Below are 24,072 nucleotides of genomic sequence, written 5' to 3'. Positions count from 1 at the left end.
CAAATATATCAAGCCGGTAGTCCTCAAAGTTCTGCAGTTAGATGAGTTTACCAGTCTGGTAAAGGTTTCTAACATTCCATGTTTTTATTTGAGTAATCGATTTCACGCTGAAAGAGACCATACATCAGCAGTTGGACTTTCTTGTCACAATTAAATATAACTGAGGTTTGCTTGACGTTTGGCCCCACAGCCAACCCTCTTCCTTTTATTGGGACCGGCACTGTGAGGGTTACCATTAATATATATTAATTATTATAAGAAATATATATTATTTATATATAAATATGTTTACACCCCTAAGCCTGTAATAAATTCTAAGTAAAAGGATGTTATAATAAATGTTTTAAATTGAAAAAGTATACAACCATGTACAATATATTCAATATACTTTATTTTTGTTAAAACAACATTTTAGGATACCTAACATATTTAACAATTTTTAAAAATAAATATTTTAGGCATAAAATGAACGCCTATGTGAAGGGATGTTAAAATATATATTTTAAATAGAAAAAGTATAAAACTACTTAAAAATATATACATGCATCTCTAAATACATGATTTTTCTAGTAATAAGGCCTCAGCCGATGGAAAGGCCACTCATGTCATCTTGCCAGAAAAATGACAGTATGAACATACTCTACTCCTCATCGATAACGTGAATGCTGTTTAGATGCTTTCCGGTTAATTGGCAGGGCATTGGGAAAACCCAACACAAACCAGTCATGGTAAATCATCTGCTCCAGGGCAATCCTGTTCTCTGGATAACACTGCAGACAAGCCCATAAAAATTGGATGCACTCTGTGCAAAAAATAGATGAGAGATATTTGATTATTATCTTAACTTTACACATACTATCTTTAGCTTTATACATGCCACATAATCATTAATACTTTGCCGAAAATCTTACCTTGTGACACTGCAAATACAGACTGGTTGCTGCCCAAGCAGTACAAGTCTCTATCTTTTGGAAAACGCCCATGCAGCATTGTAAACAGGAGCACCCCTAATGAATACACTGTTGCGGGCTTTGCGTGATATCTGCCTCTCTCATGATATTCTGGAGGGATGTATGGTTTTGTACCTGGGGGAAAGAAATTGTGTTAGATGTTTATAACACAAGCATGTTGACTACATACAGAATGCATCTGAGTGAGCAAATCAGTCTGATAGCAAAGCGATGCGAAATACTTACCATAGCAGGTGCTGTAGCCTGAATCCTTCACGAGGTTCCCACACCCAAAGTCAATCAATTTGATCTCCAAAGTTGTCGGGTTCACAAGCACATTTTCCAGCTTGATGTCACGATGGAAAACGCCTCGATTGCAGCAAAAGTTAGCGGCATAAATGACTTGCCACATGATGTACTGTGCTATCTGCTCTTTGAGGCGACCTCCGCTGCATTTCAAAAGTTTTGCCATATCCATGCTTGGCACGGGGCGCTCCATGACTATTAAGTAGTAGTCTGGGTCGTCCTGCCAGTCCAGCATTTCAATTATGTGTGGACAGCTGGGTTTCCTATTGATGATGACTGCCAACGCAATCTCTAGAGGAAGAGGTTTGGGGTGAAAAGCCTGAAAAAATGATCATTAGATTGAAGTCATTTGCCACATTGTTCATCAAAGGAAGTTTGCCTATTGAAATGTAATTAATATCAATATGAGATGGTGTTATGAGATGATAAATAGTGAATGAGAAGAAGAAGCATACTCACAGTGGTGATATATTTAGTGTGTTTCGTCTTTTTGACATATTTCACAGCCACCTGATTACCAAAGCAAGGAATAAACAATTAACATGCGTACAGAGATGATTTCATTCCAGACATTAATTCTGAAGAGAAGTACATCAACAAGCAGTAAATTAAAACCTAATAAAGTGTTTGGTCAGTCTTAAAAAGTTAAGTTATCTAAATAGTGAATATGAGATTAATTCAAAAGGAAGTAAAAAGACTAAATACCTTAAGACCATCCTTAACACGAGTCCCTTTTCGCACTGACCCGAATCCTCCTTCACCCAGCCTGCCACCAAATTTGTACCGCCAACAAATATGATCTGTTGACAGAAAAATTGACAGAAAATTGAATTCTTATTCATTTTATAATAAAAATTCATTTGACACACTGGATGATCATTTTAATGAACTGCAACAAAGCTAAATGGTGATAGAATGTATTACAAAATCTTACTGTACATATTACAGCTGTTTTGGGTTATGGCAGTAAAGTTACCTTTGTCCAGCTCTCCTGTTGCACCAGAGTCTACTGGAGTACACACAGCACTGGCAATGCCCATATCTACTTGAGGATGCCTTGCAGAGGCAATGCCCCCATCTTCTTTGGGAAGCACTGCAAGGGCAATGCCCCCATCTATTTTGGAATGCTCTACAGAGGCAATGTCCCTCTCTGCTTTGGGTCTCACAGCAGAGTTAACGTCCTGATGTACTATGAGACTCTCTGCAGAGGCAATGTCCTCATCTGCAACTGCACAGGCAATGGCACTGTGTGCTATGGAGGTCACTGCAGAGACAAAGCTGTCATCATCTGACAGATGCACTGGAGAGTCAGTGCCTTTACCTGGTGATGAACACACTGACATGTCGAGGACCGCCGGTTGAAGGACATCTTCAGTGTACTCAGCAGTGGTGGGCAGTTCCTTGAGGCCTAAAATGCAAATAAAGAATAAAATATTATGATTATTAAATTGCAAATCCATGTTTAATTGTTTTTCACTTAGAGGCAATTTTTTTCTTTTCTTTTTTGCAATTTGAAAAAGCAAACTTTTCTAGATGATGTAAATTGATATTTTAGATCTTAAAAAAATATTGAGTGGTTTGGCAATGACCCCTAAGAAAGTTATCTAACATCAAACTCAGATAAAAAATGCGTAACATAATTTCAATCCAGTTGTTCATTTTAGTTTCCGTTATTTAAAAGTCACACATTAAACATTAAAACCAATAACGGAGTAACTGTTTAAGAAAAATTCAATTTTACTTTGACTATGCCTCCGGTATGTTCCTGTTCCCAATACAGAAGTCTGGTACAGCTTCTCAGCCTTAGCCACACTGTACTTTTTTCTTCTTAAGTGCCACCTCCAAAACCTCTTCCTTTCTCTCTTATTCTTTTCTTTCCCTGCCTCACTACCACCACCCACATCAGCCACACAAGCCCCAACAGGGGTCTCATTATCCTGATCAGGATGGGGTTGGGGTGTCCTCTTTAACAAAGTCCTTAGACGATTCAGTGCTTTGCTTAATAGGCCCATTTTTACACAGGTTACCGATAATGCTGCTCTGCTTTTACAGGACTTTGATATCCGACTACTTCAAACCTTCAAATTAGCAGGAGAGAATCGCGCCTTTTATATATGCTGGCGAAAATTCTAAAAGTGACGTCATTATGTCGCATGCAGAAGTACGAAACATTATTCAAAACATAACAAAATCAATGGCTAAAGTGTCAGAGAATCAAATGACGTCATGAAAGTGTCGGGAATTTCCCCTACTTATTAAAAAGCTACGTTCATTACAGTAGCGAACATCATAAACGTGATAAACATCAACCGGACACGACCTCAATATATATATATATATATATATATATATATATATATATATATATATATATATATATATATATATATATATGTATATATATATATATATATATATATATATATAAACAAATGACAAAGATTTAAACTTTGCATACATTATTCGCCTTATACAGTTATTCATTGTTTATATAATTAAGTAATAGTATTTTTATTCGTAAAGTAGCTAACTGCAAATATTACAACAATGATTTCTTAAGCAGCATTCGTTTTGAAGTAGGTAATGATATAAACGGTGGTTAAATTAATTATTAATTTAGTATACAACATTTTCATGGAAACGGTAATAAACATATCTGTGCGATTTTGGAGGGTCTGAAATAGATGTTGCTCAATCAGGACATTAAAAATATATACATCATAATTTATTCAGAGAAATAACTGACTATATACAGTACGGATTTAAAGACATTAAGCTTTATTTCCAAGATAGTATTTAAGCTTTTCATTTCATTGTAGAGCAATATTATCAGAGGTTATTGCATTATTCATTGCAATATATTCGAATCCTTTTCTGATACTAAAACGTTTATGTGTAATAATTCCTGAATAATTATGTTCATAAAGAAATAAGGTATATTTTTGTGTTGGAGGTACCTGTGTCTGCAGTATGCAGCAGACACACCCACTTAAATAACTACGTTTTGGATCATTTCATTTCCTATTTTTAGGAGGTTTACAAATTGCTTTATGGCTTCAATTTTTAATTCGCACTTGTGGGCGGCGCTGAAACGCTGCTTTAATCTGATTGGTTGAATCGCTCCGCCTTCAGCTCAGTCTTTTCTTTCAGGCAAAATAAGAGTCAGTACTATAATGTCTGAAACCACCACTCACTGTTAATTAACTTAATATTTAATTCAGATGTTGCTGGACACATAATTTGCGCTGCTGTGACTTGCAAGTGACCCCTTTCAATTATTTCTAGGTTATAGTATTGTATGAATATTGTCCCACTGATAAATACAGAGCAAATAGTTTTGTCTCCTTGGATAAAAGTGGAAATAAAAATGAACAATAGACTGAACATTTCCACGATTATATGTCTGTAACACTTACCCCCTCTCGTCTTTAAAGTCAAACGGGACTGGGTATGTGTGTGACATTAATAAATAATTGTGAAAATAAAGTTAAATCTATTAAATCAATTAGTAATATTAGTTTTATTGCATACTAAATTGGTTAATGTTTCTCTTCTTAGCTTAGTTGGGTTTGAGAAAGCCAACATATATTTGAACATTATTATTATTTATTATAACAGTAATTGAAACGGACTAAAACTTTCACCAAATTCAGCTCAGATCTTTAGACTCGTCTGACTCGCGTTGCTGTAACTGGTCAGACTTTTACCTTCTCAAAAAATCCTAGTGACTTTTGTTATCTGAGCAATGAAGGCCTTAAAACCTAATGTCCACTAGAGGGGACGACAGGATTTCTGTTTAAATCAGTTTAAATGACCAATAAATACACGAATTTCATGTGTACTGCCTTGAAAATGCCATATCTGTGTACAAGAATAAACGTCACACTTCAAACTGTACAATTTCTTAAATCACATGCACTGAATGTAAAGAGCTAATGTCAGGACGCTCAGTCCTGCTCCTGGAAGGACAGTGTCCTGCAAAGTTTAGCTACCCCGAATAAACACACCTAAGATAAGCAAGGTCTTCAGGATCAGCAGCAATGTCCAAGCAAGTGAGAACATGGGTCTGCAGGTTCAGGAATGGGTTTTAAATCTATAAATTAATTTGTACAGTTGTGTGTCTGCATGTAGAGGTGGAACCACGACTGAGATGCCCTTGAGCAATATTGCTCTATAATGATCATTGGTTAAAACTAACTTAGGACGAGCTAGCAACTGATAGCAACATATCAATCCGATCACTTTTAGATTGGTTCCTTCAGGATGATACATTATTAAGTTTAATTGTACTTCTCATCCAGGCCATAGAGAGGCAATAAAGAGCCACTGCACAACCGTCCAACTGGACTGGAGTTTGGAAAAGCATAACACTAAAGGTCGTAAAACGAGCAGGTTTTAGTAAACAGACGCTGTTATTCAAATGTAAGGTTTTCTGTTTGTTGACGTTTTCACTGAACGTGCTGTCTTTCTCATAAGTTTCAACAGTGTAACGTTACAGCTGTGACGGTAAGATACTTTTTGCATGATCTCAAATAGTTCCAGGAAACCAGCGCTAGACAGTTCTGTCCGCTGTTAACGTTACAGTTACATTTGTGCATTATTCCTAGGATTAGGGTAAGGGGTCTAATTGGCCTGTTGTAAGAAAATGTGCTTTTTTATGGTCCTAGAATACATGAAGATCAAACATAATTATTTAATGGAATATTAAACATTGAACATTAAAAAGCTCAAGGATGCCATTTCCCACCCAGAGTTCTTACGTTAGCAAAAAGACATACACGTTTAGTGTCAGTGTAGATAGTCTGAATGGGTAAGTCATCCTTACTAAAACAGAAATGTATCAATATGTATTTTGTCTTATTCTTCTTAGCATAATTCTGCAATATATAAAAAGTCATTGCATGCCAAATCTGGGACAATGCCTTCTACTTACATTAGTTTAGAGACTATTTCAAGTATATTTTTCATTCAACATGTTGTTTATTTTTTACCACTACAGACTGCTGTATGGAGTTCCCAAAGCTCCCCCCTCACTCCGGCTCGGTGTTATCAGTGCTGGACATGCACACAGGCGGAGAGCCGCTGCGTATTATCCTGAGTGGGTATCCAGAGGTGAAGGGCGACACCATCCTTGCCAAACGACGCTATGTGAGAGAGCATCTCGATCATCTTCGCAAGGTGTTAATGTTCGAGCCCCGTGGTCACTATGACATGTACGGAGCCCTGCTGGTCAGAAGTGAGTTAGCAGAGGCGGATCTCGGCGTCTTGTTCATGCACAACGAAGGGTACAGCACCATGTGTGGTCACGCTGTCATTGCTCTCGGGCGCTTTGCGGTGGATTATGGCTTGATCAAAGCCCCCACTTCACCAGAGACGCAGATAAACATACACTGCCCCTGTGGCTTAGTGAAGGCCTTTACACAGTATTCCAATGGAAAAACTGGAGCTGTCAGATTCCACAGTGTGCCAGCCTTTGCTTTTGCTACAGGTGAGCAATATGGTGTGGTCATGACAATATGATCATAAAACATTTGCAAGTTTATGTTCAAATCATGTGTCACTTTGAAACATATTTTTAAATGGTATTTCATTAATCACTTGCCAAACTTGTATATGTATGTGTTAGTATAATATCATATTTAAATTGTCTTTAAGAGAGCTGTTTCATTCTTTGCCATCCTTGTTTTTTTAGATGTGTGTGTCTCGGTACCAGGATATGGGTCCATCACTGTGGATATCAGTTATGGTGGAGCTCTTTATGCTTTTGTGAGTTCTGAGAAATTTGGACTGGATGTGAACAAGTCCAAGACCCGAGATCTGGTGGATGCAGCCACTGCAGTGAGTGATGCTGTGAAATCCCAGGTAACTGCTGTTGTTGTTAACTAAAACTAGCTTAGATGGCATTTTTGTTAATTGAAATGAGCTAAAATAAAATCTAAATATCACTTAAAAACTGAAGAACATTAGAAATGTTCACCTTAGTAATTCATTGAAGGTTTAAGGTGAAATACTAAAATTAGTAAAACTTAAAATAAAATAAAGCCATTTAGAAAAAAAAAATCTGATGTTAAAAACACCATGACTAAAACGTACTCACTCAAATTAAAATGAAAACTGGAATATAAAAATAAAGCTAATTCAAAAATAATGATGAAATTAAAATAAAATTAGATTCTTAAGATTTTATAAAAAAAAATATATAAAAAAATTGGGCAAGTGAAGGAAACATAAACCTACTTTATTCAGCATTGTATTTTATTAGTCTGTAATTTGCATAATTGACCGGACTAATCGTTGCGATGACTCTAGGTAAAGCTGCACCATCCAGTCAGTGAGGATCTGGCCTTCCTCTATGGCACAATCCTTACTGACGGCAAAGATGCTTTTTCTGAAGAGCCCACAGCCAATGTGTGTGTGTTTGCTGATGCACAGGTAAAACCAGTTGTTTATTTGAATTCATGTACAGGAAGTTCTGGACTTAGGACTGTTCACTTCATCCTAGAATGAAATAATTTGGTTGATGGCGACTGGTCTTTTGCTCTTTGTGACTGAGGTTTGTTATATGTGTTGTCAGGTGGACAGAAGCCCTACAGGGTCAGGCGTCACTGCTCGTATAGCTCTTCAGTACCATAAAGGCCTGATTGGACTGAACCAGACCAGAAGCTTCAAGAGTGGAGCTACAGGATCAGTGTTTACAGGAAAAGCAATAGAAGTACCTGTCATTTAAGGGTCTAGTCCTGAAAATGTAGCTTATATTCTTTAACAAATCCAGTAATCAACCTGTTGTTGCAGGAGACCACATGTGGGGAATTCAGGGCTGTGGTAGTGGAGGTCACAGGTCATGCTCACTACAGCGGTGTGGCCAGCTTCACCCAAGAGAGCGATGACCCTCTGAGAGGAGGTTTTCTTCTGCGCTGACTTAAAGATTACAACTGATATTTCTGCTTCTGATGTGATCGCAGAGTATCACAGGTTTTCTGAGCTCAGAGACATGTGAATCTTCTGATGGAGGTTCTTTATAAAGGAAATCATGATTAGACATTGAATAAACATATTATATAGTTTTTTTTACTTTTTTTTTTTTTTACCATACACCAACAATTACTTCTATATTTCACAAAAATATAGTTTTCATTCTTATAATGTTTAGTTCTATTAAGGGTGACAAGTTTAACATTGTAATTGCTAATATTGCCCACCAGAGGACATCATCTGAAGTGTAGTGACATTGTTTTTAATCATTTTCAAATAACATTTGGAATGTTTTTGCCTGATGAAGACTGCATGACTGAAACATTATATTAAAATGTGATTCATGAGCTATAGCAGTGTGGGCTTCTATGTACTGTGTGTGTGTATTTATTTCTTTATTTTTTTATATATGTATATAATATATATAAAGTTTCTTTTTTTGCATTAACATTCACTAACAATCAGACGAAACTTAAATTGACAACATAAAAGAAAATACGACTCGGATTCTTCCATTTATTCTCTTATGATTCATCTGACAATGGAAGGTTGTGTTTTAATTAAATTATAAAATTCCAATGGAGGTATCTTACACTGAAAAAGGAAACTTTGCAACTTTTACAACATAAACTAGGCTGCTAATAAAAAGCCAGGAGAGATTCCAGACAGGATGGAAGAACGTTAAGGGAAGAAGAGTATTGCCTTGATCCAGTTACTTACAGAGCATTTTAAATATGACTTCATTTCACATGAAAACTCCTCAAACAGAGACCAACACTTGACATCAGAAACTGCATAGAGTCTGTACAATGACCATCCAAAGTGTTTGAGACAACATAGGCTCCAGAGGCCCCTAAAAACACACCTTTAAAAAACCATTCCCAGTCAGTCTGTATTGAATATCACAATGCAGTCCTCTTTCTGAAAAAGCAACCCAGAACCCTGGTTATCAATATCAGTAATATTCCTTTAAACACTCACACACACACACAAAAAAACACCTTTTGTCTAAAGGGCAAAATCCTTCTCTTAAAGGTGTACAGTCACTTTACAGGTTTTCACTGACCTATGTACAGACTTGTCATTGAATTTTTAAATAACATCTATTCCCACTTTGAATCAGTCAGAAAAGCAAGAAATGGAGACATTCAGATGAGTGTTACTTTTGGCGATTTGTTTGGTTACAGGAAGAAAAATTGGGGTTGACAAGATTTGCAGTTTCTATGGTCAAATGAGCCGAGTTTCTGATTCATATCCAATCAGTAAACCCACAGTTATCTCAATTTCTGATAATATTCGGGTGCTCCAGCACTCTTGATGAAATAAATCATTAAATTAGGTTTATTTGGCAGCTGTATTCCTAATTTCTGAGAGTCTTTTCTCTCTCGTTTGGACAGGTTTCCCATTACAGTCACATGACACATGATAAGCTGACCGTCTTTGGGTAAACATGCTTTCCTCTGAGGAGATTCACCACCACAGGGAGGTTGTTGGGTTGTAATGAAATGCGTCTCAGTGGTTGGTCAGCTTGACCGCCGTTCAGAAGTTGAGCTTGGTAATTGGACGCTCCCTGCCGGCATCTGACGTCTGGCTGTTGATGCGTTTGCGATTGCGCTTCATCTTGGACAGATCTTTATCGAAAACCTCTCCAGAACGCAAAGCTGACACCAGGTCGTCAAACTCGCCCCCATCATCCTCTCCGTTCTCTTTGGCTTTTCGAGCCTTCTTCTCTTTCTCCCTCTGCTCCTTGAGCTGAAAGATATCGAAAAGATGATGTCAGATTTGGCAGTGAATGGGTGAAAAATGAAGAGATGAGTTATGGACCTCTTAAGTGTTTTGGCTTGAGCATTAATGCATTATTCTAGTATTGCAGCAGATGCTGTCAGTTGATTAAGTATGTGTTCACACTTCACGTTTGGTTCGATTAAGACGATTGCTCTGTTAGTGCGCTTCGTTTGAGTAAGTGTGAACGCTGCTGTCGGAAACTTGGTACGCACCAAACAAGCGGACTGAATCCAAACGAACGTGAATGGGAACGTTGATGTTATACACCAAGTCAAATATACCTTCTTTTCTTGTTTTGAGTGTTCTGTTACAAAATATACGTCATTCAACCCAACCAATCAGGTTATGAACTTATCACTGCCTTTTGTTTCGGTAACTATAGGTTCGATGTTAAAAATGCCAGTGTGACCAGATGTATCATTTTCCTTTTCGGTCCGGACCAATTGAACCAAACGAATGGAACAACATGTATGACACATGCTAACGTTATTAGCTGAGATTTTTTACGTTTAAAAAAATAAATTAAAAGTAGCAAAAAACAAAAATATAGTATATTTGCGAACATTCAAAAAACATTAATAATTGACAAATACAAGTATTACTCATTTAAGATAACAACAATAATAAAAAAATAAATGATGAATTATTCAAAACTTCAAAATTAACTGAATTTGAAACCTCACGGACCTGAGCCTCCATCCGTGCCCTGCGCTCCTCCTCTTCTTTGCGTCGGCGCATGTTCTCATTCTCTTGACGGGCCTCTGCAAAGGACTGCAAGAACTGGTCGAATATCCCAAAGAACTCATCGGGCTGCATCTTATCAGCATCTTCACCAAAGTGCTTGACTGCCTTTAAGAACTGGAGAACAGGAGCACTGGTCATATGAAAGTTATTTCCTGCTCTCTTTACTTTCAGAGTAATGATGTGAACATGAAGACTTCAAGAAAATCCTGAGGAAAAGCCTCAAGAAAAACTCGTAAATATTTTAGAGGAACAAACATGGCTCATAATCCAGCTGAGGGACATTTTTTTTTATTATTTAAAAAAAGGTAGTAAAAGTAGCATAAAACTTGTATCATATATGATATTTAAATAAAAGAAATATTCGTTTACATAATACTGAACATTGTTGCTAAATAATACATAATAATAATAATAGTAATACAAATGTTTACTCTTGTAAAATGTATGTGAAATGTAGTGATAATAAAATAATTTTTTCACTATATATATATAAAGAATGTTCTACAGTCCAAAGAAAGTGCAAACCAAGAGGAACAAATTGCAGTGAAATGGCCAGGCAGCATTATAACAAACTCTGGGGGTCTAATGAACTTCTGGTAAATGAAGTGTGTGACGCACTGCTAGTTATCCGGTCACCGGTAGCCAAGCATAAATTGGTGTTGTTAACCCAGATTTCTCCAGTGACTGGCTGCAGGCTGAACACAGGGGACTGAAGTCTTGCCGTGGCACTGCTGCTGCCTCGTGCCGTCTCACCACAGGGGAGGAGGACTAGTCTTCCCACAATGCCTTTGATGTGCCTTTATCACTGCCATATGGAACAGCTCCTCCATGGGCCTGTATGTGCCTGAGCCAAGGGGCATATTTTTATTTCTCCTTTGCCCTGCTTTTATATCTCTTCTTATCAGTCTCAGACTTCAGACAAGAGGCCTAGGTTGGGTTGCAGATCCATCTTTTCTGCTATAGAATGCACGTGGCATGTTATGGTGCATTTATGTGTGTAAATTTATGTACATTTTACCTCATGATAGCATTATAAAGAAAAAGGCTCATTAAAAAGTAGTAAAATGTAATTAAAAAACGTTTTTCAGTGTCTTTCAAATATTAATAAGCAGTGAAAGATATATTTTTTTCTAATAAATGTTTTTATGCAAAAAAAAACATATATATATATATATATATATATATATATATATATATATATATATATATATATATATATATATATATATATATATTTTTTGCATAAAAACATTTATTAGAAAAAAATATATCTTTCACTGCTTATTAATATTTGAAAGACACTGAAAAACCCCAATACAAAAAGAGATGATGATATCATAACGAGGATCCCTGTGTGTATCAAGTCAGTAAGACTCCTAAATATCAAATCATTTGCAGTGGTGGTATTGTTAACTAATATTTTTCAGTAATTTAAATAAAACTAAAACAAACAAACAAAACATATGTGTGGTGTTACTGATATATATTAATAATACGTCCTATTTATTAAACAATAATTATATGCATTAAATAATAAATAATATATCATAGAAATATGACGTTAACATGAACACAAAGAGTACATTTTAAAAAACTTAAATGTGGGCTGTCCCATTTATGAGATATATTAACATTCAAAACCCATTTCCCCTCAAAGGACTGGAAGATATTGTGAAGCGTGCGTGTTTACAGCTGCCTCCCTCTGCACAGATGGACCTCTCGAAAGCAATAAGAGTTAAATGTTCTGTTCCCTCTCTGTGTCCTGTGGGGCCCCCAGAGGCCAGTGAAAGTGCCAGGGTCACTACACAGGAAGCGTTCACAGCGAGAGGCTGAAGGTCAGCTCCTGCACGCAGCAGGACGTCCAGAGTGAGCGCAGCCTGTTCCTCCAGCTGGCCTTTGAAGGAAATGCTGAGCACCAGGATGTGCATCTTAAAAATACACACTCAAACCAATGCAGTGCAACACACACTCACCAGTTCTTTGGCCTCACTGAGGGAGTCCTCGACATCAGAGAAGCTGAAACTGGCCACTGTGATGAACTGGCTGACTACTGACACAAACTTATCCCCATACTCCTGAGGACACTTCTTCTGGAATTCTAGCTCCTGCATGAGAGACAGACACGCTGTACATGATTTGCTTTTAAGCCTGAAAAAGAGGAATCATGCAGCACTTACGCTCTCTACGCTCTTTAAGCCACTGCGAAGATTGTTGATCTCCTTCTCCAGTTCAGTCATGCTGGAAAGACACAATCACAGAGATCCCACTCATTGTATGTGATCAAGAATGTATTTTCTACAGGGGATTGGGGTAAACTGTGACACTTTTAAATTAAGCTGTCGTCCAGGTAAGGAGAAATTCAATAAAACCTTAATTCAGTCTACTATAAAATACATAACAAAGAGACAGAAATAGGATATAAAAAAAGCAGCAAGCTGAATCAATTAAAAATATGTGAGCAAGTCCATAAAAAATTTTAACTGAATGTAAAAAAAAGCAATGCTTTTTAGAATATCTGAATGTTCTGAACCTTTTTTTTTTTTTTTTTTTTACAACAACTTAAAATTTACCAGCGAGAATTATACATTTTAATGTTTTATGTTTAAATTAATCATCAATGAGCAATACATTTGTAACAGTATTTGTTACAACAGTTAGTTTACAGTATGCTATCTCAGGTCCATTAAAATAATATAAAAAATGACTAACTATAGATTTGAATAATGTAAATGTTGACCTTTTAATCTAATTTAAACGATTACATTAAATGTTTCTTTTTTTTTATACCAAAATGTGTTTTTTAATATTTCTATCATATTTAAATACCATGTTTTATAGCAATTTAATTATTAAATATTTCTATATTTGTATATGTACTGTACATCTCTCAGTCACAGTCAGCTGTATATGGGCCCTTTTTAAATAAATGGCCATGTAACAAAAATCTCCATATGCCATACAGGCTGACCATTTTTAGCCTTTTATCCAAACAGGTCACACTGATATGAAGCACAGATATGTCTAACAGGCATTTATCTGAACTTTAACCCCTGTGATAGCACTGAAGTGACTCCATTAGTCAGATACTGCATATAATGTGTGTGAACCGAGCCGAGCTATTCTTAGTTGCCCAAATGACCTCAGTAGGACTGATAGCCGCTTGTCTTCAATCTTTGCATCCTTTATTCCTCCCTCCAGACACAAATAGGCCATTATAACAGGTTATTATGGACAAATCTCAATGGCCATTCAAACTCACTGTACTGACCCTGGAACATATTTTTATTTGTTAAATAAATGACACTGACTTATAGAGCGAGTCAAACAAACAGAATCCTTTATTTCATTCACTCTACCCCCTCAAATGAGATGACGGTCTTGTGACTTCACTTGTGGACCGAGCATGATTACATTAGTCTTGCTGGCGTGACTAGAAAGTAGTTTAGTGGCCGTTCTACTGTACATTTGGATAGTTCCTTTAAAGCAACGACACAAAATTAGAAAGTATTTTCCAAAGGGTAAGAATGTCACAAGCATATCTCTCACAATTCGGCCCAGATTTGCTGGCACGCAGGTCTCGAGAGGTCATCGAGTGGAGATCTCTCTGCTTTGGTGGCATGTAAGCATGTAGCTCTCTTCCACTTATATATTTCAGCACACAAAGGGCCCCATTTCCTCCAACTATGATTTAGGGTTTTGCTCTGCATATGTGACTAACCAAAAGCTTGTATGACCCACAGCATGGATTGAAGCCCAGTGGTTGGCGGGAGTGACACCACAAAAACTATTTCCAAAATCCATTTAGCTCAAGTAGACCCTAAAGGCCTGTAAATTCGTAAAGCTGATGATAGAAGCACACACCAGCCACTCTGAAACTATACCTACTTTACTTTTGCAGCTCCCGGCACGTTCTGCAGCTCCTCTGAGAAGATCATGACTTTAGAGTACTTCTTCTCCAGAATGGTGATCAGGTAGTGTAGGAGAGTGATATTTCTGCAATGCAACGAAGACCACAATAAATGAATGAATATAAAAGCTAGAAATAACGGGCATATCTTCTCACTTGTCGATGCTGGACTTGGTGTCTGCAATCTTGTTGAGTGAGGAGATTTTGAAGCCGTAAGCGTTGCCTCTCTGTCCTTTGTTCATGTAGTTGCCGAACGCCAGCACCACCTCCAGCAACTGCTTGAGATTTCTACTGTGCAGCACCTCTTTTGAGGCCTTGGACAGTGCTGAAAAAGAAACACAAAGAACAAGGCTAAAATGGTTAATGTTCATGAACTATACTGGAACAATACTGTTATCATTATCACTAGCAAATTTAAGCAGTAGAATATTAGTAGAATAGGTATTAATGTTAACTGTAACATCTTGTAATATGGTGAAATATTACAAATTAAAACTATTTCTATTTGAATATAATTTAAAATGTAATTTATTTATTTAATGGTAATGCTGAATTTTCAGCAGCAGTGTCACATGTTCCTTCATTCTAATATTATGAATTGGTGCTCAGTTATTAATAATGGTTCTTATTATTATCATCAAAGTTACAAACAGTTTTTGCTGCTTAATATTTTTGTGGAAACATTATTTCAGAATTCTTTGATGAATGGAAATGTCAAAAGAACAGCATTTATTTGAAAACTTTTATGTATATTTTCTGAATAAAAGCATTAACATTTGAATAGTAGTATATAATGGTTTCGGAATAAATGTTAAATAGCATAACCGTTTTCAACATTAATAGCAATAATGATACATGCTTTTTCATTAGCAAATCAGCATATTAGAATGATTTCTGAAGTATCATGTGACACTGAAGACTGGAGTAATGATGCTGACAGCTTTGCCATAGAAATAATCAAATATGATTTTTGCAATGCAAATGTGTTTAAAGTGCACATGCACAAACCTTCAACTTTAGGTTTAATTTCTGCAATCCTCTCTGCAAACTTCTTTTTGAAGTACAAAGACTGTAACCTCTGCTGGTAATGGTTAATTCTGTATGGAGGACAAAGAGAAAGGATTGTGCCAGGGAAAAATATAAAAGAAGGTCCATTAAAAGGATTGCACACTACATCACCCATTATAGATTCTAAATGAGCGGTAGAGATTTACTGTCTTGTATATGACACAATAAAACACACATGATCTGTATACACAGCATTAATGGTTCCACTGAATAAAGAACAAACAGTCTGAAGCAGTGCTCTGAGCCTGATGCTGCTGTGTTGCATTCAGCAGTCCCGTGTCGGGGACAATCACCTAGGTTGCAGCACTTGCCGAGGGCCTAAACACAGCCTTAGAGACTTAAATCGGACAAGCCAGTCGATTCTTGGAACGATTTGTCTTCCATCCTCTATACTCCAAACACATCAGCCACAGTGGAGCAAAAAAAAAAACTCACTAGGGTCTCATAAACAGAGGAAGAAAAAGCAAGCAAGCCAAGCACCTGTGCTTTGTTTGGCTGAGCTCCTCTGCATGTCTACCATAAGATAGTACTTATTTAGTTACAGAAAATATTGATGCTGAACGGGATCCTCAGTCTGACCAGATCAGTGTGTCACCCAGGATCCATAACCCTTTAACTTCCTTCCTTCCTACAGGAAATCACATTTACTTCTAACACCACGTGTTTGAAACAGATCTGAATAAGTCACTGTTCAGTGGTGGGTGGCCCTCACGGATGAGATATTCCTTACATTACAACGTACGAAGCCAACATCATGAAATCCACTGTGTGGGACTGTGGAGGTGAACAGCATGATGCTCATCGTGGTGCCAAGATGAAATAAAGATCCAAGCCAATCAGCAATGGGGCTTATGGGTTGTGTGCAGCAACATTTAGGAATCAGCTGAAGGTTTCTGAGCTCATCTTCCTTTTTAGAGAATTAGGAGCCTTTATTTCCAAATGGACAAAGGTTAACTTAGTTAAGCCATCACATTTATCTAATTAAATAAAGCTCCTCGTGATAAAAGTAGAATTGTGAAAAAGGAAATTTCTATTTACACTCGTGATGCATTTTTTTACTTCTTCTTACTCTAGATGCATCACAATGGTCAAAGGCTTGTGTATGTTTGCATGGACAAAAAATAAGACGTGTCCTATATGAACAGCTCACTTAAACTGTCATCATCATGATTAAATGTCCTACCTGCTCATTTCATAGAGGAAGCGGTCCGCCTTTGCCATGCGGTCCAACTCATGTTTGTGCTCCTCTAGTAGGTCCACATCACATTTCTCTGGGACAAACTTGAGCATCTGGAGCAGTGAAGAAAACATCATCAATTACAACAGCACTAATAACAGAGAATCACCCTTAAGCAGTCTTAAGTGATATTAAAATAAGTAACTCAGGGATGATTGTAACTTAGTTTCTTACAGTTACATTTATCTCACAATTGCAACTTTATTTCTCACAATGTGGCTGCTTCCATTATTGCATTATTAAACAGTGGCTGTTTTCCAGAATTGCAACTTCATGGCTCACAATTGTTATTTTATTATTGTTAGGTAAAAAAATGTATAGCCTGAATGCACTGTAAGCCGCTTTGGATAAAAGTGTCTGCTAAATGCATAAATGTATTTCTCATGATTGCAGTGTTATATACTGCGTGCATAATTATTAGGCACATTGATATTCTGATAATTTTTTTTCCTCAAGCACATTTTTTTCAATTCCAAACCACATCAATCTTAATAACTACTATTAATTTTGCATTTGAGCATTTAAAACCCTTTATATTCAGGTGTGCAGAATTATTAGGCATGTTTTCTTTTACAGATAAAATGAGCAAAAAAAAAAAGAAGAGGCTTAAAGGTGCTGTAGGGAACTTTTGTAAAAAATTTTTTTTTACATATTTATTAAACCTGTCATTATGTCCTGACAGTAGAATATGAGACAGATAATGTGTGAAAAAATCAAGCTCCTCTGGCTCCTCCCAGTGGTCCTATTGCCATTTGCAGAAAGTCATGTGCTCCCGGTAAAAAACAACCAATCAGAGGCCCGGTCCGTAACTTTTTTTGTGTTCAAAATGTAGAAAAATTTACATAATAAGCGAGTACACCATGAATCCATTTTCCAAACCGTGTTTTTAGCTTGTCCTAAACCACTAGGGTGCACCTATAATAAGTGTTTATATTCGGACTATTTTAGATTGCTTCGGGGGCACCGCGGCGGAGTAACCCAGTACCTTTGTGATTCTTCATAGACACAAACAGAGAGAAGTAGCTCCGGCTACAATGTTCTTCCGCAAGACGCAAGCAGTTCTGTTTATTAACCGCTAGAGCGTCAAAAGTTACCGACTGCATCTTTAACTCGGAGTGAGATGTCAAAAATGATTAACACCCCATGAGAAATATTCAAAACTAATGCCATACAGAAGTTAAGACATGACCATTGGACAACACAATGCTCACTGGGTCAGTGAGGTCAGAAATAAAACAGGCGAAGAAGAAACTTTCAAGTGACTCTTGAAAGACCAGCACCAGTTATTCTTCTACCACTGTTTGAAGAATTTCTTTTTCAGAATCTGGCAGTAAGTTTTATGGAGCTTAATGTGACTCTTTTTCTTAAATTAAACTTGCTCTCATCATTACCTGTTGAATTTTTTACTACTTTTTTTTTTTTTTTTTTTTTACCAAGTTTCCATACATAGCTGTTTTAAATCCAGAATGCTTTTCCTTCTGTCCCTCACTCACCTGCTCCAGCATGTCCTTGGGCAGATCTTCCTGTTCGTCCATAGTCAGAATAGCCCTCTTTATTTCCTCATTGGAAAGTTTCATTCTGAAACACAAGCACAGGATATACAGATCAAGCCGACTGGGACAAATAAAGTCATTTGAAATGAATTCTCAAATGAAATCCGAGTGATAGATCCACATCAGCAGAAAACTCAGTGAACTGTAATTAATCACACTGCGAAAAAGGAAATTGCTGGGAAATTCCTCCGCTTGCATAAATTTTCCTTTGGCATATAGTATAAATAAATTAGTGTATGTTATTTAGAAGAGCTATTAATCTTGAGGCCCAATGTTGAACCCAAGTGTTTGTTCCAGTTACCAAGAATTTCCTGGCTAACTCTATATATCATTACTGGAGTGAAGAAGTGATATTATCGCATGACTCATAGAAGTTAACCCAGCATTTGCCTGCTGAAAATAATCTGTGATCATCACTGGTTGTGTCTCAACAGCAACATGACATTTGTGGTTAGTTTGTCATATGTGAGTTCCTGGCCTTTCCACCAATTAGTTTGAACTATAAATGACAAGTATGTTGTAAAACAAACTGTCAATCTAGGAAAGATAAATATCTTCCTCCTATAATTGAAGGCATTGGCCGATCTTCTTAGTAGCCCTCCGACAGAGACAGTCAAACCCTCCCAGAGTAGAATCCATCAGTGCAGCCCACTCTCCAAGATTGCATAATAATGATCCAGAGACACATCTGATCCAGAGATAGCTGTGTGCAGACTTTGGGCCAGGATGAACAGGTGTTTGACGGGTCTGAGATCAGAGTTGGAGAGCAGCCTTCGTTCCCCAGCCAGGATCCAGAGAGACTGCAAACCACAGCAGTGACGCAGTGAAACACGGCCAGAGCTCTTTCCATGTTTGAGTCGCGGTGTTTGTGCCAAACAGCTCTTCCAATTCCCAGCGTTCTTTCTAACAAAGTTCACATGCTTACAGGAGTGAGTGAAGCTGAACTCAGGAAGGAAAAGAGGAAAATAATGGGAGCCTCAGTTCATTCAGAGGCAAGCCAACGTCATTATTAGGAGGTCATTAGCGTAACCACATTGTTTAATCAGCGAGTAATAAGCAGGAGACACAGTGGGAGGAAAATCTAGTGGAGCTGCAGAAGACTTTCCATTTCATGTGGTCACAAGGACCTTACCTTGATTGTGAAATGCATGAATCAAACCTTTAGAGACCCAATGAAATCAAAATCAAAGTTTTAGCCACACATTTAACCTTTACTCCATGTGTTTTGGCTTTGAGAGCATATGTATGCTTGTGCTGATGTTAACAAAACTGAATTTCAGATATACAGATAAACTGAGGAGGATTAGGGCCAAGCTAGGGGTGTCCCTGACTAAGGATTTTCATAGTCGAATCGGAATTTTCGAATCTTGCCGATATTCGACTGATAGTCCAATCATATGTTTGGGGGCGGGGCAAAATACATTAAATCAGACATTCGACTAACATAAATACTGATGTTAACACACAGGGAAATTGTGTAATGAACACCTTGCAGATATAAACGGGGTAAGTAATGTTTTGTTTTGATAAACAGATAGCTAACATTTAACGTCGGCGAAACCATAACAATTTTTTTATTTTTATTTATTTTTTACAATAGTGCTCTCATTATAACGTTAGCCTAAAATGTTAGCAGTTAATGTTCTGCATTTCTGTTTTGAGATGCGTGCGCTGAAGATGGCCAGTAAAGTGACGCATTTGATAGAAAGATTTTAATCAATGGAATTCAACTCATAATTTCATATAGAATACGGTTCGTTATTTACACAACATAATGTGAATATTAAGACTTATAGGCTACTTGCAAAAAGGGCCCGAATGCGAACTCCTTTTGTGGACGCGTTCTTCATGAAACAATGTGCAGAAACACGGCAGCTAAACTAAATTCATAGCATTTTAGTATCATGGTCTTCTCATTATAATAGTATGTATATAACAGTCCCAGTCATAGTTATTAATATTCTGCATTGTAGTTTGAGCTGCTCGCGCTGTGCACTGAAGAGCTATCACTGTAGTACTACAATGAAGTGCTTGACTCAAAACCAAATGCATCTTATAACAGGTAAATAATATATCCACTATATATATATATACACACTGGCTGAAATGTTTTGTAATCACTTGTACCCTACCTGTTCAAAATCCAGTCTCTGCCTGTGTAAGTTTGAGTCTTGATAAAGTTTTAAATCCCTGCAGCCAAGATGCTCCTCTGTCGGTCATGGATTATGGAAAGTGAAACATAAATCTATAGGGGTGGTTGGATTTATTCACGCACTTTAAAATATTAATTTGAAGCTTCTTTCTTTTCATATTCTTACAACTTTATCATAATAGGCTGTATATTAACTTATTGGGAGAAAACCAGTAGTTCTATCTGAAATCAGACATTTGAGCTCCCCTTATAGTCAAAATGGAATAATCAATAACACCCAGCAAATATTCGACTGTTAGATTGTCCCAACAAGGACAATCATCTATTCAAAAAATGTAATAAATAATATAATTAGCACTTTGTGATTATTTCATCCTGTTAATGTACATTTTCAGCATCATTACTCCAGTCTTTAGTGTCACATGATCCTTTAGAAATTATTCTAAAATGCTGATTTGCTGCTCAAGAAACAGTGTTGAATGTAGAAAATTGTTGTGCTGGTTAATATATTTTTTGGCGACCATGATACATTTTTTTCTGGATTCTTTGATGAATAAAAAGTTTAAAAGAACATTATTTATTTGAAATATAATCCCGATTTAAGACACAATTTAAGATATTTTGGATACGAGTATACTTTTTGTATCAGTATACAGTATACCGCGCTGCAGAGATGCGGTTTTCATTCAAATCAAAGTGTAAATACATTATACACATAACAAATGTATCCTTATGTCGCAGCTGACACAGACACAGCGTACGCTGCTTGTATTCAGCAGATATTATCCAAAATGGTGCTACGGTGATGTGGAGGCAGAAGAGACAAATTGTTGAATAAAGTCGTTATTTTTGTTTTCTTAAGTACAAAAAGTATTCTCGTCGCTTCATAATGTTACGGTTGAACAACTGATGGCAGATGGACTATTCTGACGATTTCTTTCGTTCTTTTCTGGACATTGACAGTGTAATTTATTGGCAGTCAATGGGACAGTCACAAAAGCCTCCTTGTTTTCATCCAAAATATCTTACTTCGAATTGTGTTCGAAGATGATTGAAGCTTCTACGGGTTTGGAACGACTTAGTGATTAGTGATTAATGACAAAATTTTCATTTTGGGGTGGAGAAACCCCGGTACCGGGTCCGAAAATAGCATGCCACATGTTTGTGTCTCATTTGCATATCCTTCCTTATATGGCATTTGCCCAAAAATGGGTTCATTTGAAAGCTTAGAGTGTTTTCTTTACAAAGAATACCATTAATTGGGGTTTTATGATACATAAAGTAGTCAAATTAAGCTAAGAAATATATTTCCCCCCCCCATAAATTTCCATCTAACGATTGTGAATACGTTTTCGTAAGAATGTGTATTTAAAATATTTTTCACAAAACAGTCAAGTCATATATCACAAGAAAGCTCTCATTCTCAGGAATCTGATGATGTAGATCATTTTATTGTGTGACAATCACAGATCGAATGATCTTCAACAGAATCGCGATGTAAAATTTCTCACCTTATTATTTATACATTTTGCACCGCTTCAGTCAGCCGCAAACAGCCACGCATACCTATATACTCGATATAATCTTTTAGATTAGAATCTCTTCTTTCAAACAAGACCATTTTTACGTTTCTGCGTGCTTCCATTGCTGAGATATAAAGCGTTCTGTACAAGTGCGCAATAGAGGTCCAAAGCCCTGTGAGCGCTGACCAGACCTCTAACTCATATGATGCGCACTAAAGCCTTTTTCCTGCTATACACATCTGATCTCTTTGTGAAGCGCTATTAGTCCTAATAGCTGTCACTCAAAAGCCGTCTGAACCAGTCAGAGGTGCGAATAGCCGCAACAGGGGGGTCACTTACTGCCCCGTCCTGTTTCCGTCCGGTGACGTCACAGAACCGCTGGCCGAAGGGAAATCGAGTGTTTGGCTGCTTCTAAACAAAGACCACGCGAGGGGGAAACTACACGCGGAAGAATCTCCGGATTAACAATGAATAATATTCATAATACAAGTTATGGAGGACCACCGTCGCCGTGGAGAGGTCAGGACGCGCATCTGGTAAGCGTATACGCGTGATACTTGCTTTTATACATTTCATTCTTTATTTTGAAGCCTCGAAGCTCCGCTAGCCATAAGCTTATCTGTTTATTTTCATAATTTTCATATTTGACCGCATTTCAGTGAATATACAGTAAACAGTACAGTATACTGGGTGGATGAACATAAATTAGTTTGTTGACGCTCCGAAGTTCGCGTTGAAGCTTCGGGGACGCGGATTTATCGCTGGTTTTGAATAATAACAAACAGACACGCTATAAATATGAAATATCATACATGCTTGAGACAGGCAAGGTCTCCCAATCTTTACATGATGCAGAATAGACATAAATGAAATGATATTAAGCTGGAAATTGTGGATTCTATTTAAGACTGTGACAGACCAGATATTTTAATAATTCTATGCATGTCGCTATTGCCTAATATGATTTATTCTATTTGAAAGACTGTTCAGAAAACATACACACAAAAAAGCACATTGTATTGAGATGGTTCATCATATGTGAAACAACATAAATAATACTATTTGTCACAAACAGCAGCTTTTTATGTAACTTCTGAGTGTTTTCTGTAAAATAATATACAGATATCACATTATTCCATACTGCAAGTGTGCAAAAGATGACTTCATACTTATTTAGACTAAAATTTTGTACAAAAATGGTATTATTCCTTCCTTCAGTTGGAATAGAATAACTTTTGCATAGATTAAGATAGAAAGAAATTTCTTTTTTCCTCTATTAGCTGACATGTGCTAGAAAAACATGAAATTGGTCTAAAGTTACTAGGCCCTTCATTGCCTGAGCTATACTATTTCAAACTTCAGTTTACACAAATAAAATAAAAAAGCGCCTTGTTTTTTTCCCTATTTATTATAACACAGACAGCATATATTGTCATTTTTATCAATTTCAACAGTGTTTTATGTAATTTCAAAGGGTTTCCTTTAAAATGATACCAAACTTTGTCATCTCACACTTTTGAATGTGAATAGGGAAGCATTCAAAATTAGGAAGGAAAATGAAAAACGGAAATCCCCAAAATAGCATTTGTGCTTAAGAGGTTAATATGAACTAAACTCTAATTACTGATCATTTAGCACACATTACTCCTGAGACTCATCTCCCTCCAGCCAGACCACCACCTCACCCTCCACCGCCCTGACATCCAGCACCACATTCACCATTCCTAAATCAACACTAATGACTCTACAGGCTTCCAACTTGAGACGCGAAACTATTTAAATCCCTGTGAATCTCATCTTGGGTGGTCCGTTCGGTGGCTGTACAATGGATTACACCCCAATCTCTTCTTGTGGAGACTCCTAAGAGACCATTTA

At 37.0% G+C, this 24,072-nt stretch overlaps 3 protein-coding genes across 4 annotated transcripts in view; 1 reads left to right on the top strand and 2 right to left on the bottom strand.

Moving 5' to 3' along the window:
- Nucleotides 1–474: 474 nt before the first annotated feature.
- On the bottom strand, nt 475–2,770 carry LOC127984560 (serine/threonine-protein kinase pim-2-like). Its single transcript, XM_052587257.1, has 6 exons — nt 2,233–2,770; nt 1,962–2,056; nt 1,716–1,766; nt 1,197–1,575; nt 912–1,085; nt 475–802 (listed from the first exon to the last, which is right to left on the bottom strand). The coding sequence occupies exons 1-6, from the start codon at nt 2,714–2,716 to the stop codon at nt 648–650; spliced, it is 1,338 nt and encodes a 445-aa protein (XP_052443217.1). The 5' UTR covers nt 2,717–2,770; the 3' UTR covers nt 475–647.
- Nucleotides 2,771–5,582: 2,812 nt separating this feature from the next.
- LOC127983935 (trans-L-3-hydroxyproline dehydratase) lies at nt 5,583–8,579 on the top strand. 2 transcript variants are annotated; one of them, XM_052586339.1, is made up of 6 exons: nt 5,583–5,678; nt 6,256–6,744; nt 6,949–7,118; nt 7,566–7,688; nt 7,831–7,968; nt 8,049–8,579. In XM_052586339.1, exons 2-6 carry the CDS (start codon nt 6,264–6,266, stop codon nt 8,172–8,174), a joined length of 1,038 nt encoding a protein of 345 aa, XP_052442299.1. In that variant the 5' UTR covers nt 5,583–5,678; nt 6,256–6,263; the 3' UTR covers nt 8,175–8,579. The 2 variants fall into 2 exon arrangements, with proteins under 2 accessions (XP_052442299.1, XP_052442298.1); XM_052586338.1 differs by having other exon boundaries at nt 5,590–5,762.
- Nucleotides 8,580–8,730: 151 nt separating this feature from the next.
- daam1b (dishevelled associated activator of morphogenesis 1b) overlaps nt 8,731–24,072 on the bottom strand; it is a 57,468-nt gene continuing 42,126 nt past the window's right edge. The window contains 9 exon segments of the mRNA XM_052586337.1: nt 8,731–9,980; nt 10,701–10,871; nt 12,731–12,862; nt 12,935–12,995; nt 14,643–14,750; nt 14,821–14,989; nt 15,673–15,761; nt 16,916–17,022; nt 18,463–18,547. Coding sequence (XP_052442297.1) covers nt 9,768–9,980; nt 10,701–10,871; nt 12,731–12,862; nt 12,935–12,995; nt 14,643–14,750; nt 14,821–14,989; nt 15,673–15,761; nt 16,916–17,022; nt 18,463–18,547 — 1,135 coding nt within the window. The 3' untranslated portion in view covers nt 8,731–9,767.

The sequence above is a fragment of the Carassius gibelio genome, chromosome B20, assembly GCF_023724105.1.
Source record: "Carassius gibelio isolate Cgi1373 ecotype wild population from Czech Republic chromosome B20, carGib1.2-hapl.c, whole genome shotgun sequence".
NCBI classification, from domain to species: domain Eukaryota; kingdom Metazoa; phylum Chordata; class Actinopteri; order Cypriniformes; family Cyprinidae; genus Carassius; species Carassius gibelio.
This window is presented reverse-complemented; position numbering and strand designations above follow the sequence as displayed.

Coding starts and splice junctions, on each gene's coding strand:
- LOC127983935 (XM_052586339.1), top strand. CDS start 6,264: ATGGAGTTCCCAAAGCTCCCCCCTCACTCCGGCTCGGTGTTATCAGTG. Junction 7,119..7,565: donor GTGATGCTGTGAAATCCCAG/GTAACTGCTGTT, acceptor CGATGACTCTAG/GTAAAGCTGCACCATCCAGT. Junction 7,689..7,830: donor GTGTGTTTGCTGATGCACAG/GTAAAACCAGTT, acceptor ATGTGTTGTCAG/GTGGACAGAAGCCCTACAGG.
- LOC127984560 (XM_052587257.1), bottom strand. CDS start 2,716: ATGGATTTGCAATTTAATAATCATAATATTTTATTCTTTATTTGCATT. Junction 2,057..2,232: donor AACAGGAGAGCTGGACAAAG/GTAACTTTACTG, acceptor TTCTGTCAACAG/ATCATATTTGTTGGCGGTAC. Junction 803..911: donor TGTATTTGCAGTGTCACAAG/GTAAGATTTTCG, acceptor TTTTTTGCACAG/AGTGCATCCAATTTTTATGG.